Source organism: Macaca fascicularis, chromosome 5 (assembly GCF_037993035.2).
Source record: "Macaca fascicularis isolate 582-1 chromosome 5, T2T-MFA8v1.1".
Lineage (NCBI taxonomy): Eukaryota > Metazoa > Chordata > Mammalia > Primates > Cercopithecidae > Macaca > Macaca fascicularis.
Genome location: NC_088379.1, coordinates 57,626,828 through 57,648,612, shown reverse-complemented (window position 1 = coordinate 57,648,612; position 21,785 = coordinate 57,626,828). Strand labels below are relative to the sequence as shown.

At 41.4% G+C, this 21,785-nt stretch overlaps 1 protein-coding gene across 6 annotated transcripts in view; it reads left to right on the top strand.

The window, feature by feature from the left end:
* FAM47E (family with sequence similarity 47 member E) overlaps positions 1–21,785 on the top strand; it is a 69,222-nt gene that overhangs the window by 22,195 nt on the left and 25,242 nt on the right. For 3 of the 6 annotated variants that reach the window (XR_012434858.1, XM_045392467.3, XM_045392466.3), the window contains exons 1-2: positions 15,173–15,318; positions 19,706–20,051. The exons of 2 other annotated variants lie outside the window; for them this stretch is intronic. Coding sequence is in view for 2 of the 4 variants with exons in the window: in XM_045392467.3 (XP_045248402.2) it covers positions 15,245–15,318; positions 19,706–20,051 (420 nt within the window). In the remaining 2 variants the exon portion in view is untranslated. Of the gene's footprint in view, positions 1–15,172; positions 15,319–19,705; positions 20,052–21,785 lie in introns of those variants that run through there. One more of the 6 variants, XM_074039854.1, reaches the window with a different exon arrangement.

The window sequence follows — 21,785 nt, the reverse complement described above, 5'->3', positions numbered from 1 at the left end:
ATCGTGGCCTGAACCAGTCTCTCAGGTTTACTTTTAAAAGTGCCCTCCCTGGCTGAGAAAGTCCATTCAGATGGTTGCAGGGCCTTAGAGTTTTATTTTTGGTTTACAAGGTAAAAGTTGGCTTGAGATAGTATGAAAAACAGTGAAGGTATATAGGACTCAGAGTTAATTTTAGTCCTTTGGATGTCTGTCTGTCCCAATCCTCCTGCGTTTATCATTAATATCTCAGAGACAAAGTACAGTTATTCTGAGGAAAAACCCAGGAGTTTGGACCCTGTGTTAGTCCATTCATTCTCACAATGCTATAAAGAAATAACTGAGACTGAGTAATTTCTAAAGAAGAGAGGTTTAATGGCTCGTGGTTCCACAGGCTGCACAGGAAACATGATGCTGGCATCTGCTCAGCTTCTGGGGAGGCCTCAGGAAACTCACAATCATGGCAGAAGGTGAAGTAGGAGCAGGCACATCATATGGCCAGAGCAGGAGCAAGAGAGAGGAAGGAGAGGTGCTACACACTATTAAACAACCAGATCTCACAAGAACTCACTCACTATAACAAGAACTGCACCAAGGGGCTGGTGCTAAACCATTCCTGAGAAATCTACCCCCATGATCCAATCACCTCCCATCAGGCCCCATCTCCAACACTGGGGATTACAATTCAACATGAGATTTGGATGGGGACATTTATCCAAACTGTATCAGACCCATAGTTGAGTTTGCAGTGTAGCCCTATAATGATATAGAGAGGAGAAAGATTGGGAAATAAGGGAAGATAGGTGAGCAGGCCAGACCTGGGAGGCTTTGAATACCGGCTTAAAGAGTCTGAATTTATTCTGTATCTAATGGGGAGCCATGACCCATAAGGAAGGCTATGGAATTATTAGGTCTCTTCCTGCCAAGACTCTAAATATTCCTTTGCATCAGGGTTGACCCACGTCAGGCTGAATGTTCCCAGGTTACTTTGGGTTAGCCTAGCGTTTCCAAGTCTGGTTCACAGTCTTCAGGTACTAGGAACAGGGTTTTCTCTACCTCCACTTCCCAGCTGATTTTTGATCTGGCTCAGGGAACCTGTTTGTCCCTTTCTAAAAATATGAGTGTGCAGTTTCCAAGACAAATAGGCAACAACTGCTCTGTGGGCTGGCTGAAGGATCCTGCCAGGGCACTGGTGAGTTTGTTTCCTCATGCTACATTTATCTTTAGCACAGCAACTAGCAGTTGGCAGAACTCCTAGCTCAGCCCAGTGATAACCAAGAAGTAGGCAGGTAAAGGCAACTCTGAGTCCAAGGAGCAGACTTAAAGGGGGCAATCAAATATGTTGCACCTGCTTAGGTTCAGATGCCCAAGATAATCTAGGAGAGATGTGATGGGAAGGAGAATAGGAGGGTGCTTAGTCATGTTAGGTACAGAGACAACATTAAAAAAAACTTTGTTTATTATTTTTTCCAATTTTTAATTGTGGTAAAACATACATAACATAAAATTTATTATCTTAATCATTTTTAAGTGTACAGTTCAGTGGCATTAAGCACAATCATATTGTTGTGCTACCATCACCACTATCCATCTCCAGAAGTCTTTCCATCTTGCAAAACTGTATTCATTAAGCAATAACCGCCATTCTCCCCTCCGCCCAGCCCCTGGCAACCACCATTTGACTACTCTAAGTATCACATATAAGTGGAATAATGCAGTATTTGCCTTTTTGTCACTGTCTTATTTCACTTAACATAATGTCCTCAAGATTCATCCATGTTATACTATATATCAAAATTTCCTTCCTATTTAAGGCTGAATAATATGCCACTGTATGTGTATACCACATTTTGCTTATTCAGTCATCCACCAATAGTCACTTGGACTGCTTCCACATTTTACTACTGTGAATAATGCTGCTATAAACACAGGTGTACAGATACCACTTTGATACTGCTATCACTTCTTTTGGAAATGCTGGATCATATGGTAATTCTACTTTCAGTTTTTAAGAAACCACCATTTTACACCGGTGGTGCCCTTTTACGTTCCCACCAACAGTGCACAAGGGTTCCAATTTCTCCACATCCTTGTCAACACTTATTATTATTATTATTTTTAAATAGTAGCCATCTTAATAAGGGTGAGGTGGTATCTCGTTGTTTTGATCTGTATTTCCCTAATTATTCATGATGTTGAGCATCATTTCATGTGCTTACTGGCTGTTTGTATATCTTCTTGGAGAAATGTCTATTCAAGTCCTTTGCTCTTTTTTGAATCGTTTTTTGTTATTGTTGAGTTTTAGGAGTTTTCTCTATATTCTGGATATTAATCCCTTATTAGATACATGATTTTCAAATATTTTCTCCCATTCTGTGGGTTGCCTTTTTTACTCTGTTAAAACTATCTTTTGATGCACAAAATTTTGAAATTGTAATACAATCCAATTTGTGGGTTTTTTTTGTTGTTGTCACCTGTGCTTATGGTGTTATATCCAAGAAATTATTGCCCATTCTAATGTTGTGAAGCTTCTGCCCTATGCTTTCTTCTGTGAGTTTTATAGTTTTAGTTCTTACATTTAGGTTATGGATCTAGTCTGCATTAATTTTTGTAATTGGTATCAGGTAAGGGTCCAGCTTTATTCTTTTTTATGTGGCAGTTTTCCCAGCACCATTTGTCAAAAAGATCATCTTTTCCCCATTGGATAATCTTAGCACCCTTGTTAAAGATACTATGAGGGTTTATTTCTGGACTCTGTGTTCTATTCCATTGGTCTATATGTCTGTCTTTGCACCAGTACCACACTGTTTTGATCGCTGTAACTTTGTGGTAAGTTTTGAAACAAAGAAGTGTGAATCCTCCAGCTTTTGAAGTGCAGATTTGCTGGATATAGGAGTCTTAGATGATAGTTTCTTTCTTTTAGCACTTTATATCAGCCCACTGCCTTCTGGCCTCTGAAGTTTCTGATGAGAAATCTGCAGATAATCTTATTGAGGATTCCTTATATGTGATGATCACTTCTCTCTTGTGGCTTTCAAAATTTTCTGTCTTTGGCTTTTAATAGTTTGATGGTAATACTTTTGGTGTGTCTTTAAATTTATCCTACTTGGAGGTCATTGAGCTTCTTGGATATTTATATTCATGTCTTTCATTAAATTTGGAAAGGTTTTGGTCATAATTTCTTTGAATAATCTCTTTGCCCCTTTCTCCCTCTCACTTCTCCTCAAGGACTCCCCACAAAGCATGTGTGGGGCTGTTTGACGATGTCCTACAGGTCCTTTAGGCTCTGTTTTCTTCAGTTTTTTTTCTTTATATTCCTCAGATTCAATAATTTTCCTTGTCCTTTCTTCAGGTTTGTTGATTCTTGTGCTTGCTCAAATCTGCCATTGAATCTCTCTAGCAAGTGTTTTTTTAAATTTTAGCTATTGTACTTTTCAGTTCCAGAAAATTTCTGGAAACCGATTTCTTTTTGGTTTCTTTTTAGGTTTTCTGTCTCTTTATTGATATTTCCATTTTGTTCATACATCATTTTCTTGATATTTTCCACATCTTCTTTTAGTTCTTTGGGTAACTTTAAGACAGCTGTTTTAAAGTCTTTGTCTAATAGATCCTCCATCAGGTCCTTTTCAGGGACAATTTCTGTTGGTTTATTTTTTCCTTTGAATGGGCCATATTTGCCTGTTTCTTTGTATCTCTTGTTTTTTTGTTGTTGTTGTTGAAAACTTGACTTTTGAATCTAATAATCTGGTAATTCTGAAAATCAGATTATTTTCCTCCCGCAGGGTTTACTAGCTTTTTGTTTTTTATTGTTGTAGGCTGTCTCTGTGCTGAGGAAATAGCCTGAAGTATAAGCTTACAGTCTTCTTGGGTCTTTTCTAAGCCTGTCCCTGGGCATGCACAGTGACTTTCTAATATCTTCTGTATATACAGTTGTTTTTGAATGTCATAACCTTCAATGTCTGGCTTCCAAAAATGGAGAAAAAGAGAAAAGTGAAGGGCAGAAAAAGGCTCTAATCGTTTTAATCCCCTGGAAGTTGCTTCAGCCAGAGGAGGTGCGGTTTGCCACAATGTGGGGGAAAGTGCAACAACAAAACAATGGCTGTCATTTCTTTTTCTGCACCTTCATAAAGCAACAATCAGCAATCAGAGCCCTACTATTTGGAGGACAGTTTGGTTTTTTTTTTTCCAACCTTGATTCCAGCAAGTTGTGTGCATACTGCTCCAGGAACACATACACGGCTGCCTGATACAGGGCTGAGGAGTAGGATTTGGCTACTCTTGGCTATTACTGTGCTGAAATTCACTGAAATTAACTGCAGCTTACTGTCCAACTCTTCCCCTAGAAGTTGCAAGCTTTCAATAGACCCCAAAGTTTTAAAATAGTTATGTCAGACAGATTCTGCTAGAACAATTGTTTAGGTGGGAAGTCAGATTCCTGGTGCTTTCTACTCTGCCGTCTTCCCAGAATCCTCTCTCTAGTTTTAAAGACATAAGAATTTATAATATACTTTTAACTCCAGTGGTAATAAAAGCACATTAAATATCTACTCATTGGCCGGGCGCGGTGGCTCAAGCCTGTAATCCCAGCACTTTGGGAGGCCGAGACGGGCGGATCACGAGGTCAGGAGATCGAGACCATCCTGACTAACACGGTGAAACCCCATCTCTACTAAAAAATACAAAAAACTAGCCGGGCGTGGTGGTGGGCGCCTGTAGTCCGAGCTACTCGGGAGGCTGAGGCAGGAGAATGGCGTCAACCCGGGAGGCGGAGCTTGCAGTGAGCTGAGATCCGGCCACTGCACTCCAGCCTGAACGGCAGAGCGAGACTCCGTCTCAAAAAAAAAAAAAAAAAAAAAAAAAAAAAATCTACTCATCCAAATAAAATTTTGTTCATTAGTACAAAAATCCAGTGAAATCCTTTATAGAAGCTACACTCTTCACATTGGTTCTCGGCAGGAAAGTCCCTCATCTGAGCAGGTTGAGGGCTAACAAGTATCTTCTCATATGAGAAGGAAAAAGGGGGAACATCTTATTTCTTGGAGCAAACAGGACAAGAATAGCTGAAATGGAGGAAGTATGTGACTTATATGTGATTTCAAACTTGTGTTGCCAACAAATCTTTTCTATGCTTATAATAGAGTAAGGAATACAGAAAACTTATGGATAAATTTAGTGATATGGTTTGTATAGTTGTCCTCTCCAAATCTCATGTTAAAATGTAATCCCCAGTGTTGGAGGTGGGACCTTGTGGGAGGTATTTTGTGAGGGGGGTGGATCTCTCATAAATAGCTTGGTGCTGTCCTTGCAATAGTGAGTGAGTTCTCACAAGTTCTGGTTGTTTAAAAATGTATGGCACCTCCTCCCTCTTTCTTTTACTCCCACTCTCACCATGTGAGATGCCTGTGCCCCTTTCATCTTCTGCCATGACTGTAAGCTTCCTGAGGACCTTACCAGAAGCAGTTGCCATTACCATGCTTCCTCTATGATCTGCAGAACTGTGAGCCAAACAAACCACTTTATAAATTACCCAGCCTCAGTATTTCTTTTGAGCAATGTAAAAACGACCTAATACACCCAAGGAATGTGTTTGAGCCAATATTCCTTGAGTGCCTCTTTGTGCTGGGCACTTGGCTAAATACTTATTATTTCTATTGTCTAATATGGTTGCTACCAGCCTCGTGTGGCAAATGAATACTTGAAATGTGGCTTGTCAGAATTAAGATGTGCTGAAAGTAAAATACACACCAAACTCTAAAGATTTAGTATGAAAAATAATGTAAAATATCTCAGTAATATTTTATGTTGATTACATGTTAAAATCATATTTTTGTTGTGTGGAGCTAAACAAGATATATTATTATAATTAATTTATCTGTTTCTCTTTACTTTTAAAAATGACTACTAGAAAATGGATACTTATGTGGCTCACAGTTGTGGGTTGCATTACATTTCTATTGGAAAGTATAGCTTTACATTATTCTTATATTGCATCCCATAACAATCTTATAACATAGACTGTTGTTAGGTCTCTTTTACTGAAGGAGAACTGCTGCGATGTAGACTGTGGGCGAGTTGCCCAGCATTATTAATGTACCCCAGACAGTTATCTTGCCCTATTTTCTGCCATGTAACAAAACAGCGAGAAGTAGTCAGTCTGCATCTGGGAAGAGGGTCCTCACCAGAACCTGACCATGCTGGCATCCTGATCTCAGACTTCCAGTCTTCAGAACTGTTTCTGTTGCTTATATACCACTCAGTCTATGGTATTTTGTTATAGTGGACTGGACTGACTAAAACATATATTAAGCCATAAGACTCCAAATCATAATCTCTGCTCATGTCTGATGCAGCTGGCAAGAAATCAGCAAGATTCACATAAAATTGCCATGGAATTTTGACAACACCTCCTGCTTTATCTAGTACCTGATATAAGCTCTGGGTCTTGTTTCACCATCTGTCCCATGATTTTGTTCCTATTTCTGCAAACTAACTTGGATTTGGGGCAGGTATTATTTTAGTATTTCATAACCCACAAAGCATTCTTTGAATTGTATCTCATTGCCACCAAGTAACTATTTTTCTGGCAACTTTTTTTTCTACTTCAGGTGCAGAGCATTGGTTAATCTTAAATTCATGGCACTCCACTACCAATTGTCTTATTCATTCACTCCTTTGCAACCCTATTCTCCACTTCTGTTCCTCTACCCTCTCCATAGGCAGTCATTCTTTTTATGTTTTTTTAAGTTTTATGTTTTTTTAAAGTTTTATGTCTTTTTAAGTTTTACGTTTGTTTAAGTTCTGGGGTACATATGCAGAACATGCAGGTTTGTTACATCGGTATACACGTGCCATGGTGGTTTGCTGTACCCATCAACCCGTCACCTACATTAGGTATTTCTCCTAATGTTATCCCTGTCCTAGCCCCATGACCCCTGACAGGCCACAGTATGTGTTCTTCTCCTCCCTGTGTCCATGTGTTCTCATTGTTCAACTCCCACTTATGAGTGAGAACATGTGGTGTTTGGTTTTCTGTTCTTGTGATAGTTTGCTGAGAATGATAGTTTCCAACTTCATCCATGTCCCTGCAGAGGACATGAACTCATCCTTTTTTATGGCTGCATAGTATTCCATGGTGTATATGTGCCACATTTTCTTTATCCAGTATATCACTGATGGACATTTGGGTGGTTCCAAGTCTTTGCTGTTGTGAATAGTGCTGCAATAAACATACGTGTGCATGTGTCTTTGTGGTAGAATGATTATAATCCTTTGGGTATATACCCAGTAATGGGATCATTTGGTCAAATGGTATTTCTCGTTCTAGATCCTTGAGGAATCACCACACTGTCTTCCACAATGGCTGAATTAATTTACACTCCTGCCAACAGTGTGAAAGCGTGCCTATTTCTCTACATCCTCTCCAGCATCTGTTGTTTCCTGACTTTTTAATGATCGCCATTCTAACTGGCATGAGATGATACCTCATTGTGGTTTTGATTTGCATTTCTCTAATGACCAGTGATGATGAGCATTTTTTCATATGTTTGTTTGCAGGCATTCTTTTTTTTTTTTTTTTTTTTTTTTGAGATGGAGTCTCACTCTGTTGCCCAGGCTGCAGTGCTATGGCACAATCTCAGCTCACTGCAACCTCCACCCCCCCGAGTTCAAGTGATTCTCCTGCCTCAGCCTCCTGAGTAGCTGGGATTACAGGCACCTGCCACTGCGCCTGGCTAATTTTTGTATTTAGTAGAGAAGGGGTTTCACCATCTTGACCAGGCTGGTTTTGAACTCCTGGCCTCGTGATCCACCCGCCTCGGCCTCCCAAAGTGTTGGGATTACAGGCATGAGCCACCACGCCTGGCCTACAGGCAGTCATTCTTAAGTGTTGACATATGTCTTCTCTCTGTTAGAATTCTTATAATAGGTACATTTTTGTTTTTTATACATACATTTTTATATAAACTACGTTGTAGTAAAATTTTCATTCTGCTTTTCTTCATTCAGCAATATATTTTAAAAAGTCTAACCATGTTGCTGAGTATCTGTCTAGACTATTGCTTCTAATGATGCCTAATTATTCATCCATTTTATCCACTCATTTCACAGAAATGGACATGCACATTGCCCCCAACTCACCAACACTAGTAACGATACTGTGGCAATATCCTCATACATCTTACCTCGTGTGTGAGAATTCCTCTGGATTCCTATACTTAGCAGTGGAAATACTGAGTCATAAGTAACATTCGTATCAGTTAGAGTAAAACCAGGAAAACAGTGTGTCTACGTGTGTAAAACTAAGATTTTAATGCAGGGAATAGTTACAGAGGTGACGAAAGAGCTGACGGCCAAACAGGGGACATAGGTAATCTAGAGATTGGCAATAATAGGAAGCCCCTACCACATCTAAACTGCAGGAATTGCTTGGAACCAAGAGTTTGGGTCATCTGACAAAAGCCGGAATCATAGCACCTGGTGGGAGCTGCAAGAGAAGGAAGAAATATAGATGCTTCTATAAATAGGAGAGAGATAAGAGAGAGAAAAACAGCCTGTTCTTTTCCTCCATCCCCATCTCCTATCAGTGCTTTCTACTAGTCGAATCCAGCCCCCGATGCAGCTTGCTGATGCCAGGGCAGAGCAGGGGCAGTGAAGAACAAATCAGCCAGCAGATACTGTATACTTGGTTTGACTAAGTCCTGCCAGATTGTTCTCCTAATAACTCTCCTAGCTACACTCCCACCAGCAATGTATCCCTACATCCCATCTACTCTTCATGGCCCTCTGTTCAACAGAGTGGAGGTACAGATCTCCACTGTCTTCCTTTAAGTGTGTCTAGCCTATTGCAGATGCCTCAGGCATTTCCTCAAATCTAGCAGCCAGACCGAACTAAAGGACCCATCCATCCACTTAACCAGAACCTCCTGAGGGCAGGAACCTTGTCAAATTTATCTGTAATCCCTTATCTGGCATCATGCTCAGTGCTACTGACCAAGTGAGAAATGCTCTTGTTGACTATTGGTGTCCTGCCTTTACCCCCATTGTTATTTGGTTTGCAGGTGTAGTCGACACTGAGGGCAGTTTTCAAGAAGCCACTTACAACATTGTGGAGGAAAATCTCTAGGGAGATTCTGTGGGTGAGGGAGAAGGTTGACAGTAAGCAGGTAAACAAGGTTTAGGACTAGAATGGTTGTCAAAACACTGTGTTAGTTGGTAAATAGCCACTGCTGTGAGCAATTCTGAGTGACTGTTGTGCTTTGACGGCTCCAGCCACTCTCTGCAAGATCAGCAACTAAAGGAAGATGCCATTATGATTAGGGGACTCTAGGACTCTGCTGTTGCAATCTAGCTGGCCATCTTCCTGATTGGTTAGTGTATATGCTTTACTGGTTGTTAAATATTTGAAATATTCTTCCCCTGGATGAGTACCACAAAATAAAGAATGTTTGGGGGAAAGTCTGCAGACTTTAGGGTGCCTTAGGGCTCCCAGGAAGCTTGTTTCTTTATGTGATAATGGGGGAGTGAATTCTCTAGGATTATTTTCCTGATGGAAAATGCTGCATTTTTTTTTGCTTTTCTCTCTCTCTCTTTTTTTTTATTTTTGAGAAGGAGTCTCGCTCTGTTGCCCAGGCTGGAGTGCAGTAGCGTGATCTCGGCTCACTGCAAGCTTCGCCTCCTGGGTTCACGCCATTCTCCTGCCTCAGCCTCCCAAATAGCTGGGACTACAGGCGCCCACCACCACGCCCAGCTAATTTTTTTGTATTTATAGTAGAGACAGGGTTTCACTGTGTTAGCCAGGATGGTCTCTATCTCCTGACCTCGTGATCCACCCACCTTGGCCTCTCAAAGTGCTGGGATTACAGGCGTGAGCTACCGCGCCCGGCCAACTTTTCTCTTAATGAATAACTTACATAGTAAAATGCACACATCTGATGTGTACAGCTCATTAAAATTTTACATATATACTAACATATCCACCAACAGATCAAGATATAGACTTGCATCTTCCTAGCAGACTCCCTCATGCCTTCTCTTTGTCAGTTACCCGCCAAGTAACCACAATTCCGACATTTATCATTATAAATTAATTTTGTCTCTTTTAAAACTTCATGTTAGTAGGAACACAGTGTATACTCTTGACGTCTGGCTTCTTTTGCTCAACATTAAAAACATACTTCTTCTGGGATTTATTTGACTATTTTTCCAATTTGTTAAGTTGGATTCTTAGCTCATTAATTTTCAAATTTCCTTCTCTTTTTCATATTTTTTACAACTTTAAAAAATTGTGTCAAAATATATGTAACATGAAATTTGTAACTTTAACCATTTTTTTAAAGTTTATAATTGGTGACCTTAATTATATTTACTGTATTATGCCATCATTATCACTATTTCAAAATTTTTTCGCCGGGCGCGGTGGCTCACGCCTGTAATCCCAGCACTTTGGGAGGCCGAGGCGGGCGGATCACAAGGTCAGGAGATCGAGACCACGGTGAAACCCTGTCTCTACTAAAAATACAAAAAATTAGCCGGGCGCGGTTGTGGGCGCCTGTAGTCCCAGCTACTCGGGAGGCTGAGGCAGGAGAATGGCGTGAACCCGGGAGGCGGAGCTTGCAGTGAGCCGAGATCGCGCCACTGCACTCCAGCCTGGGCGACAGAGCGAGACTCCGTCTCAAAAAAAAAAAAAAAAAAAAAATTTTTTTCATCATCCCCCCAAAAAACCTCTGTATCCATTAAGCACTAACTCCTCATTTCTTCCTTCTCCCAGTCCCTAATAATCTCTAATTTACTTTCTGTCTCAACAAGTTTGCCTATTCTAGATATTTCATATAATGGAGTTATACAGTATATGTCCTTTTGCGTTTGACTTCTTTCACTTAGCATGTTTTCAGGGTTCATCCATGTTATAACCTATCAAAATTTCATTCTTTTTATGAATAATTTTCCATGTATGTATATACCACATTTTGTTTATTAATTCATCTGTTGATGGACACTTGGGTTCTTATCACGTTTTGGCTATTGTGAATAATGCTGCCATAAACATTGATGTACAAATATCTGAGTTCCTGTTGTTAATTCTTTTCGGTATATACCTAAGAGTGGAATTGATGTGTCATATGGTAAACCTATGCTTAGCTTTTTGAGGACTGCCAAACGGTTTTCCACAGCAAATGCATCATTTTATATTCCCACCAGCAGTGCAGGAGGGTTCTAATTTCTCCACATCCTCACCAACACTTGTTATTTTCTATTCATTTGTTTTTATTATTATAACCATCCTAATTGGTGTGAAGTGGTATCTCATTGTGGTTTTGATTTGCATTTCCTTAATGACTAATGATGTTGAACATCTTTTAATGTGATTTTTGGCCATTTGTATATCTTCTTTAGGGAAATATCTATTCAAATATTTTGTCTATTTTTCAATCGGGTTGTCTTTTTGTCGTTGAGTGGTGGGAGTTTTTAAATATATTATGGATATTAAACTCTTCTCAGGTATATGATGTGCAAACATTTTCTCCTGTGGGTTATCTTTTCACTCTCTTGATCATGTTTTTCGATATACAGAAGTTTTTCATTTTAATGAAGTCCAATGTATCTATTTTTTCTTTTGTTGCTTCGGCTTTTGTTATCATTTTAAGAAACCATTGCCAAATTCAGAATTGTGCAGATTTGCCCCTATGTTTTCTTCTGAGAAGTTTGTAGTTTTAGCTCTTAAATTTAGGTCTCTAAGCTGTTTTGAGTTGATTTTTGTATACGGTATAAGGTAAGGGCCCAACTTCATTATTTTGCATGTAGGTAGGATTTCTCCAAGACTAAGGGTAGGCATCTTGTCCATCTTGTTCCTAGTACTGTGCCTGACACACATTATGTACTTATTCAACAACTATTGATTTGTTATATACCATACTAGGCACTGGAGAAGAAACATATCCACCAACAGATCAAGATATAGATTTGCATCTTCCTAGCAGACTCCCTCATGCCTTCTCTTTGTCAGTTACCCGCCAAGTAACCACAATTCCGACATTTATCATTATAAATTAATTTTGTCTCTTTTAAAACTTCATGTTAGTAGGAACACAGTGTATACTCTTGACATCTGGCTTCTTTTGCTCAACATTAAAAACATACTTCTTCTGGGATTTATTTGACTATTTTTCCAATTTGGAGAAGAAAACAGACTTGATCATCGTCACCTTGGTATTTCGTTGCTAGTGTTTGCTGAATAAATAAATAAGAAACCATCTATTTTCATGACATCTGCATCATCACAAGTTGATAATCGCTCCATATGGTAATTTTGACTCCATACATTCCATACCATAATTGTAGTCGTTACTTAGAGAATCTCTCAGCCTCTCTCTGTTTCTCAACTCAAAGGTGAAATGTATTAAATACAGTAATCAAGTGAGCATATGTTATTTAAGAATGAGATTGGTGATGTTCCAGGTGTTTATTTCTAGACTTTTTGCCAGGTAAGGTGGCCATTTCATTCCCAAAAGGATTACTCATATATAATAGTATTTGAATAACAAAACAAGCATTTGAATAACAAAAACAAGTATTTGAATAACAAAAACAATAGAACTTAGCAAACGTGGTGAAACTCCATCTCTACTAAAAATACAAAAATTAGCCCAGCATGGTGGTGCGTGTCTGTAATCCTAGCTACTTGGGAAGCTGAGGCAGGAGGATTGCTTGAACCCAGGAGGCGAAGGTTGCAGTGAGCTGAGATCGCACCACTGCACACCAGTCTGGGCAACAGAGTGAGACTCCGTCTCAAAAAAGAAAAGAAAACAAAACAAAACAAAGCAAAAAAATAGAACTTTAAGGTGAGAAATTGGAAAGCAGTCCTGAATTGGTAGAAACCCTAGGCATCTGGACAAATTATTTGTTTGTTTGTTTATTTAAGAGCGAGAATTTGCCAACATATTAGTTTGCTAAATATTTTTAAAAGGATTACTGAAGCTGTAGAAAATATATAGAAAGCCATCTTAGGAAACTCTACCTCTTGCTTGCTGATATATAAATTGTAGTCAGTTTTTTCTTCTTTTTGTCACAACCTTTGGAGATTCCGGTAAAATGCCTCCTTCAGAATATTTCTGGGCATCCTTTGTTTATTTTTTTTTGGTTACATGAATAAGTTCTTCAGTGGCAATTTCTGAGATTTTGGTGCACTCATCACCTGAGCAGTGTACACTGTACCCAATGCATAGTCTTTTTTCTCTCATCCCCGTCCCTATCCTTCCCCCCAAGTTCCCAAAGTCCATTTTATCATTCTTATGCCTTTGCATCCTCATAGCTTAGCTCCTACTTATGAGTAAGAATGTACAATGCGTTTTCCATTCCTTAGTTACTTCAGTTAGAATAATGGTCTCCAGTTCCATCCAGGTTGCTACCAATGCCATTATTTCATTCCTTTTTATGGCTGAGTGTTATATATACCATCATATATATACACATACCACAATTTCTTTATCCACTCATTATTGATGGGCATTTGGGCTCGTTCCATATTTTTGCAACTGCAAATTGTGCTGCTATAAACATGTGTGTGCAAGTATCTTTTTTGTATAATGACTTCTCTTCCTCTAGGTAGATACCCAGTAGTGGGACTGCTGAATCAAATGGTAGATCCACTTTTAGTTCTTTAAGGAATCTCCACACTGTTTTCCATAGTGGTTGTACTAGTTTACGTTCCTACCAGCAGTGTAAAAGTGTTCTCTTTTCACCACATCCACACTGACATCTGTTGTTTTTTATTTTTTGATTATGGCCAGTTTTGCTGGAGTAAGGTGATATTACATTGTTTTGATTTGCATTTCCCTTATAATTAGTGATATCTAGTCTTTTTTCATATGTTTGTTGGCCATTTTTATATCTTCTTTTGAGAATTGTGTATTCATGTCCTTAGCCCACTTGTTGATGGGATTGCTTGTTTTTTTTCTTGCTGGCTTGAGTTCCTTGTAGATTCTGAGTATTAGTCCTTTGTTGGACATATAGACTGCAAAGGTTTTTCCCATTCTGTGGGCCGTTTACTCTGCTGATTATTTCTTTTGCTGTGCAGAAACTTTTTAGTTTAATCAAACATTGTTCAGACAAATTGTTACAAATCATTCCTGCAGGACTCCATTCAGCCTAGACAACCATACCTTTAGTCTAGTTCTCACAGAATTTCTACAGAAATCCTACCTCCTCAAAGTAATAAAAAATTTGCATTAGCAATCAGACTAATATCAAAGATAATAAAAATAACAATTGGGCTACTTATAATGATTACCTACATAACTTTCTCCATTAACTACCTCACAACAACTCTGTGAAGTAGGCAGGACAAATATTACCACCCCCAGTTCACAGCTGGGATAATAGTACTCTGCATAATAATAATTCTTGAGGGATTCTTAAATGCTGGCACTGTGTTAATTTCTTTATATTCATCGAATATCCCCAATAACCCTATAGGTAGATACTATTATTTTCCCCATTTTCAGGCTACGTAATTAATGAAGCTTAAAGATGTAAGTAGCCTGCCCCCAGGAGTGCATAATTATTAAGTAGCAGAACCAATGCTTATGTTTAAATCAGAAACACTCAGAAGTAGCATGAGAATTTAGCAAAACCAAAACACACCCTCATGCAATCCGTACTATGTGGCCACGTGCCTACCAGGGTCAGCTGGATGGTACTTGTCTGCTAGAAGTGATTCGAGACAGAAGAATCAACACGAGCTGGAAGGGCATCTGGAAATCAGCTGGGGACTAAAGACAGGTGTGCAGCCCTCGGTTTACAAAGGCTGTGAGACCAAGAGTTCCAAGACCTCCAGGAAAACATCTCCCTGCTAAAAGGCTTTCCTAACCTTTAGAAATCTATTCCTTTCCCTCCCTTTCCATCCTCTTTCTCTTGCTATCTCTTTATCGCTCCTCCTGCCTTCTTCCTTTCTTTCCTTCAGTTAACTTTTTTTGAAACGATGATGAGCAAAGGCCTGATCCAGTCTATGGCGCGTTTCGGTGGGACGATGAATACGCCTTCCCAGCAGAGTAAAATGTGATTACACCAAGGACTGGTTCCCTCTCCCTTCCCCTGGCCAGGTCAGCGTCCCCAGGCGTCGGAGAAGGGGTTGGACCACTCAGCGGGCTGTCAGAGTTGCCAGGCGCCCGGGGCAAATACGGGCAGCCGGTGGCTGTGAGGTGTCCTAGCTACGGGGCGGCGGCAGGACACACACACCGCCCAAGCCCGGACGGTGGCCGGAGCTAAGGCCACCATGGGGGACCGAAGGCGGCGGCTCCAGCCGGGGACGTTGGCCCCGGTGCGCGAGGACGTGAACTGCAGGTCCAGGTAAACGCTCAGTTCCTGGGCCGAGGGCGCATCCCCCGCAGGCCGCGCGGGGGCGCCTGGAGACCCGCGCTTGCTGGGGCGGGGGCGGGGGGAGAGGTCCTGCCTGCCTTCCCTCCTCAGTGCTTCCTGTACGTACAATATAATATGCTGAGATAACCAGCGCTCGGTGCTGCTCTTCGCAAAGGATTTTTCCTCCTGTCATCCTTGCAACCCCCGCCTCTCACGCACGCCCCCAGGGATGTAGACTAATATCTCCATTTCTGAGGGGAAAGTGATGGCCGCAGGGTCCGCTGCGGAGGCTGGTTTAGCCCAGGACTCTGAGCCCTCCTGCTAACCACCCACCCTTCTCCGGCCTAGCCAACCAACTGTTCGTCAGATGCCCCGGGGCGCCTGGGGTCCTGTATCCGGTGTTAGGCATCTGTTGCCCCTGGAGCCTTTGGCATCCAGATGGCGGCTGTGACCAAACGGAGCCCAGGGTTGAGGGAGCGCCTGGGGTACTAGGGAGGTCTGCTAACACTTTGTACGGTTGTGGTAGCCTCACAGCAGGAACAAGAATGTTTTTGCCTTTGCCGACTCCTTGAGAATCTTTTGAGAATGGAATTCGTCTCTCTTGGAGACAGCACGATGTGGTGGTGAAGATTCCAGAGTCTAGAATCAGAAAGGCTTGCGTTGAAGGCTGGTTCTCCTCTTGTTTGGAGACTTAGGCAACTTAGGCAAGTTGGTTGCTCCTTCTGGGCTCACTTTCCTAACTATAAAATGGGGCAATAACTTGGGAATCAGCTTTCTAAGATTGTTGTGAGGATTAATGGAGATAGCACATGTAAACTTGTCACTGGCACATAGAATGTATTGTGTACATGTTAGCAATTATTCATAGTTGTTTCTAGCAGTTATTCATAAGAGCTTCTTTGGGAAGCTTTTCCCTCCATTTAAAAAACTTTGTTTTGAAATAACTGTAGACTCACAAGAAGTTGCAGAAATAGTACAGAGTTCCCATGTACGCTTCCCCTAGCTGCGTACAGTGGTACCATTTTACATAATGATAGCACATTGCCAAACCAGGAAACGTCATTGGCAGAATATGCTAATTGAACTATAGACCTTACTTGGATTTTATCAGCTCTTGCACTCAGGTGTGTGTGTATACAGTTCTGTAACATTTGGTCATATGTATACATCAAGATACAAAACTGTTTCATCCCCACAAAGGAATGCTTAGTACTACCCCTTTACTGTCACTTCCTTTCCCACCCCAGCCTTGGCGATCAGTAAACTGCTCTCCATTTCTGTAAGTTAGTTCTTTTGAGAATGTTAGATAAATAGAATAATATGGTATGTAACTATTTGAGACTGGTTCTTTTTCACTCATCATACAGCCCCCGAGATCCATCCAAGTTGTGTGTATCAATAGTTCATTTTTGTTGCTGGGTAGTGTTCCTTGGTGTGGATGTACCACAGTTTGTTTATCCATTCACTTGTTGGAGGATATTCAGGTTGTTTTGGACAGTACAGTTTTTGGGCTATTACGTAGAAAGCTGCTATCGACATTTGTATACAGAATTTTCTAAGAACATACGTTTTCATTTCTTTAGGATACAAGCCCAGTATCCTGTTGCAATTCTTAAAGAGGGAAATATCCACATATCATGTACTAATGTCTGTGAAAACAGTAAATATTTAGAAAAATTGTTTTCAATTTTATTTTATGGGCCAAGCAAGATTTTTCCTGAACCTAACATAATGCAGAGTGGTAAGCTTATTAACTATGAGAGGCCGTGTGGGGGAGAGGAAAGCCCTCCCTCTACCCTTGTTGCCTCACTCTCCTCTTAGAACTTAGTTTCCTTATTGAAAAGAGGAAAGTGGTAGCCAGGCATGGTGGCACATGCCTGTAGTCCCAGCTACTCAAGAGGCTGAGGTGGGAGGATCACTTGAGTCTGAGAGGCAGAGGTTGCAGTAAGCCAAGATCACACCATTGCACTCCAGCCTGGGCAACAGCAGAACCCTGTCTCAAAAAAAAAAAAAAAAAAAAGGAAAGAAATGAGGAACGTGGCTCATGCCTGTAATCCCAACACTTTGGGAAGTGGAGGCAGGAGGATCGCTTGAGCCCGAAGTTTGAGACCAGCCTGGGCAACATAGCAAGACCCTGTCTCCTCTCTCTACAAAAACAATTTAAAAATTTAGCTAGGCATGGTGGCACACACCTGTAGTCCCAACCATTTGGGGGACTGAGATTGGAGGATCCCTTGAGCCCAGGAGTTTGAGGGTGCAGTGAGCTATTGAGTTATAATTGCCACTGCATGCTAGCCTGAGCAACAGAGTGAGACCCTGTCTTGAAAAAAAAAAAAAAAAAAAAAAAAAAACAGAAAGAAAAAGACGAGTGAAGAAAGTAGACTGGATTTCTCTCAGGATCTCTGCCAGTTCTAACATTCTATGAGGTTTCAGCTCACTGCCACATACATTCCCCATTTTGAGTTGTATGGCTGTACTTAAACAAAAATATTTGTTCTCAGATTTGATTTTGTGAAGTGCTTGGGTGCATGAGTTAGCTGTAAATATGCATAAAATGAACTTTGTAAAGACATTTAATATGGAGAGTTACTTACTAATAGGTAATGCTGAATGGGTCATCAATCTTATGATTAGATGTAATTTCAACATCTTTCTGCCATTTAGCTATTTAAGAGTGATTTGTTAAATGAAGAGAGTAACTTTTTGTTAAGTTCATCTTTTTGTGTCCTTTCATCTAGATTTTCACAGTAGAGTTGGGTTAAGCCCTTAAAACAACACATACACATCTATGCAGCAAGTAAGAAGTTTCTAGGACTCACTAGAAAATAATTGGGGTCAGGCTGGAATCTCTTAAAAACACTTTGTAGCAATGGGTGTAGCAAGGATTAGATTTGGTGTATAAAGACATTATAGATTAAAGGGATCTGAAGGTGGAAGAGGCTTCAAGGACACTGAGATTCTAGAAATATCTGACTAAGGCATTGTAGTATGTGGGGATAATGAGATGCTCAGATTCCAAATTGTGACTTTGGTGTTCGCTGGTTGTGTTAGGTTATTTGGGAGCTGGTTCTATTTTCCTTCCTGTTTGCCCATCTGTCTCTTCCATCTCATCTCTGTGCCCTAACTGCTCAATGCTAGCAGGGGGCTGGTGGATAAGGAGGCTGAGTGAAGCAGCTATATATATGGCGGTAGGGAGAGGTGGAGGTTGTGAATGAGAGAGCAGGTGGTTTGTCTCAAGTGGGCAACAAATATACCAATTGTGGCTCCTTGGAAAAGTGGACCTATTGTTCACAGATCTTGAAAAATCTGGCTTTTCAAGAGCAGCTGTTTTTCCTGGTTATTTATGTGAACATTTTTATTTATCAGAAACTAGTAGAGTGATTAAGCACCTTTTTATGGAGCTGCACTACCTGGGTTAAACTCCCAGCTCTACCACTTATTAGCTGTGTGACCTTCGACAAGTGTTTGTTTTGCTTTTTAACTTCTTTGTGCTCAATTTTCTTATCTGTAAATGGGAATAATACTCATACCTAATTCATAGGGTTGTTATGAGATTTAAATATGCTGGTATGTGTAAAGCACTTAGAAAGTGTCTGTTATATTGAAAATTCTCAATTTATGTTAGCTATTATGATTTTTATTAAAACATAAGGAGGACCAAATGACAGGTTTATTGGCCCGATGTAGCCATGGACAGCCATTTTGCAACCTTTGATCCCCTAAGTTTAGGGGGAATCCACAGAGGTTATATGAAGAGCCAAGGCCATTCAGCTATTTAGGGGCTGAGTTGTCAGTGGGATCCAGGTTCTTCCCACCCCACTGCACTCTGTCCCTTTTAGTGAAGGGAGAGGGTCCTTGGGAAAGGCAGCAACTTGAGTGTCCTTCACAAAGTGAATGGAGAGAAGAAGTGTGGTGGCAGCAGTTGGAATAATGAATTAGATTTATATAGAGTGACATGGAAGGGTCTTTAAAATATAGTGCTTGGTAAACAAGAAACAGAATAGTTCCATTTACATAAATTAATAGTGCATGCACACAAAAGGATGCTTCAGAATTTCAAGGAAGTGTACAAACAAAGGATATATTCCAAACCCACTAGAACAGTTTTGCTTTTGCAAGGGAGACCAGTGAGACTGCACTGTGGGGATAAAATAGACAAGAAAGCAGGAGAGGGGTCTTGTACAGAGCAGCGATTCTGTGCTATGAACTAGGAATATGATTAACTCCAGCTTCTCTAGTGAATCCCTCTTCCCCTACCCCCCACCCCAAAAGCTGGAGACCAGCCTTTTTACTACCTCCTTCTCCCACCCAAGTCCTGTGGTTAATATGAACAGGCACGTCGTATTCTAGGTACAAAGAGAATTTATCTACCTTTCAGATGTTTCACAAAGCACAAGAATGCGCTGAAGTTCCCCACTTCCCTGAACAGCCGGCAGCTGGTATTTCTAAGAAAGAGGCTGGATGACTTCAGGAAGGGCAGCCCGTCTTGCACTGGTCTGGTGACTCAGGTCCCTGTGGAGGGCTTTCTGCCCCAGATTTATCACAGAGCTCCCCAATTGGCCCCAAAGAAGAGACAGATCAAGCTGCCCAAGGAAGCAGACCTGCTTTCCAAGCTCTCGCCAGCCCAGCAGGCTCAGAAGGCATTCCTGGAGGACGTGGAGGCCCACCTGACCCCACATCCCTTGGCGCTCTACCCGAATCTGGAAGAAGCTATGCCTGTCGAGGTGATGTGTCCTAGGGTTTGTGGGAGGGGCTTCACTGGGGCCTTGCAAATAATTCTATTTAAATGTCTAGGGAGTCCCCATGAGAGGGTGACATATATTTATAAGAGGAGCAATGAATGTCTCCCCCAGGGCACGAGTACTTGTGGGCCTCAGAGCAGCCTTCTGTCCTCTGCTCCCAGAAAACACAACCAGCAGCAACATGCACACTGCTCTCTTTGCTTCCTATGAAGCCCTTCAACTTACAAAGATGCCACAAACCGAAACGTCTGACTTCTGTTCCCCATAATTTCTACCCATCTACTGTACTTTGCATTGTGACTTTTTGGGGGGAGGAAACAGTGAGAGGGAATTGTCTAGTCTTATTTTTGTCACTTTAGCCTGTTATTAAGAGGTGCCCTTAGGTACTTACTAACAGGTGGAAAGAATGAGACCGGAAAGGTCGTGGGGAAAATCCACCTAATGGTCCAGACTAGGGCTGGACAGCAGCAGCTCTGTGATGTGACCCATGTCCCAGGCCTCTCCTGACTTTTAGCTCTGTATCCTTAATATGCATCTCTTGTCTTTGTATCTCAAAGTGGCTTCCATGCTTCCAGGCATCGAGTCTGTATTTCAGACAAGAAGAGGGAAGGGACAAAGGTTAAAGGGTGCATGCCGGCTGACTCTTTTATTTTTATTTTTATTTTTATTTTTTATTTTTTATTTATTTTTTTTTTTTGAGACAGAGTCTCGCTTAGTCGCCCAGGCTGGAGTGCAGTGGCGTGATCTGGGCTCACTGCAAGCTCCGCCTCCCGGGTTCACGCCATTCTCCTGCCTCAGCCTCCCGAGTAGCTGGGACTACAGGCGCCCGCCGCCTCGCCCGGCTAATTTTTTGCATTTTTAGTAGAGACGGGGTTTCACAGTGTTAGCCAGGATGGTCTCGATCTCCTGACCTTGTGATCCTCCCGCCTTGGCCTCCCAAAGTGCTGGGATTACAGGCGTGAGCCACCGCGCCCGGCCAAGCTGACTCTTTTAATTAGGCAAATAATAGTTTTCCCAGTAAACATCTCTTTCATCTGACTACTCCTAGTTGCTAGGGAGTCTAGCAAATGGAGTTTCAGAGTTGGGCGTTGAACCTGAGAAAAACCCAGGTTCTACTGGGTTTAAAGAAAAAAGGTAGAATGGATATTGGGCAGGGAGCTAGCAGTGACTGCAACTCCATCCCCATCCCTGCAACCTGTATTCTACACAGAGAGGACGATGGTTCAGAAAGGCAAATCTGTTCAGAGCCCTCCAGTGTCCCCTTCTCTCTCAGAGAAAGCCAGAGTTCTTGTCGGGGTCTGAAAGGCCTTGGCATTCTGCTCTCCACAGTACCCCTGTTCTGCTCCCCCTCCAACTTCACCCCTGCTCCTGCCACTCCAACCACTCTGGCCTCCCTGGCTGCTCCATGGACAGTATGAGCATGTCCAATTCAGCTCTCTGTTCTGGTGCCTGGAACACTTGCTCCAGATGGCTGCTTGGCTTACTCCTTCACTCCCTTTAGATCGATGCTCAAATGTCTCCTAATTGGAGAGGCCTGTATAAAATAGCACTTCCCTTCCACCCTCACACTCTACTCCTTACCGTGCCCTACTTTTCACTGTAGCACTTGCCACCACTGAGCTCCTCCTACAATGAAAGCTTATAAGGGCAGGGACTTTATTTGTGTCTTTCACTGTGTACCACCAATACCTGTCCTATGGCAATAAATAATTTTGA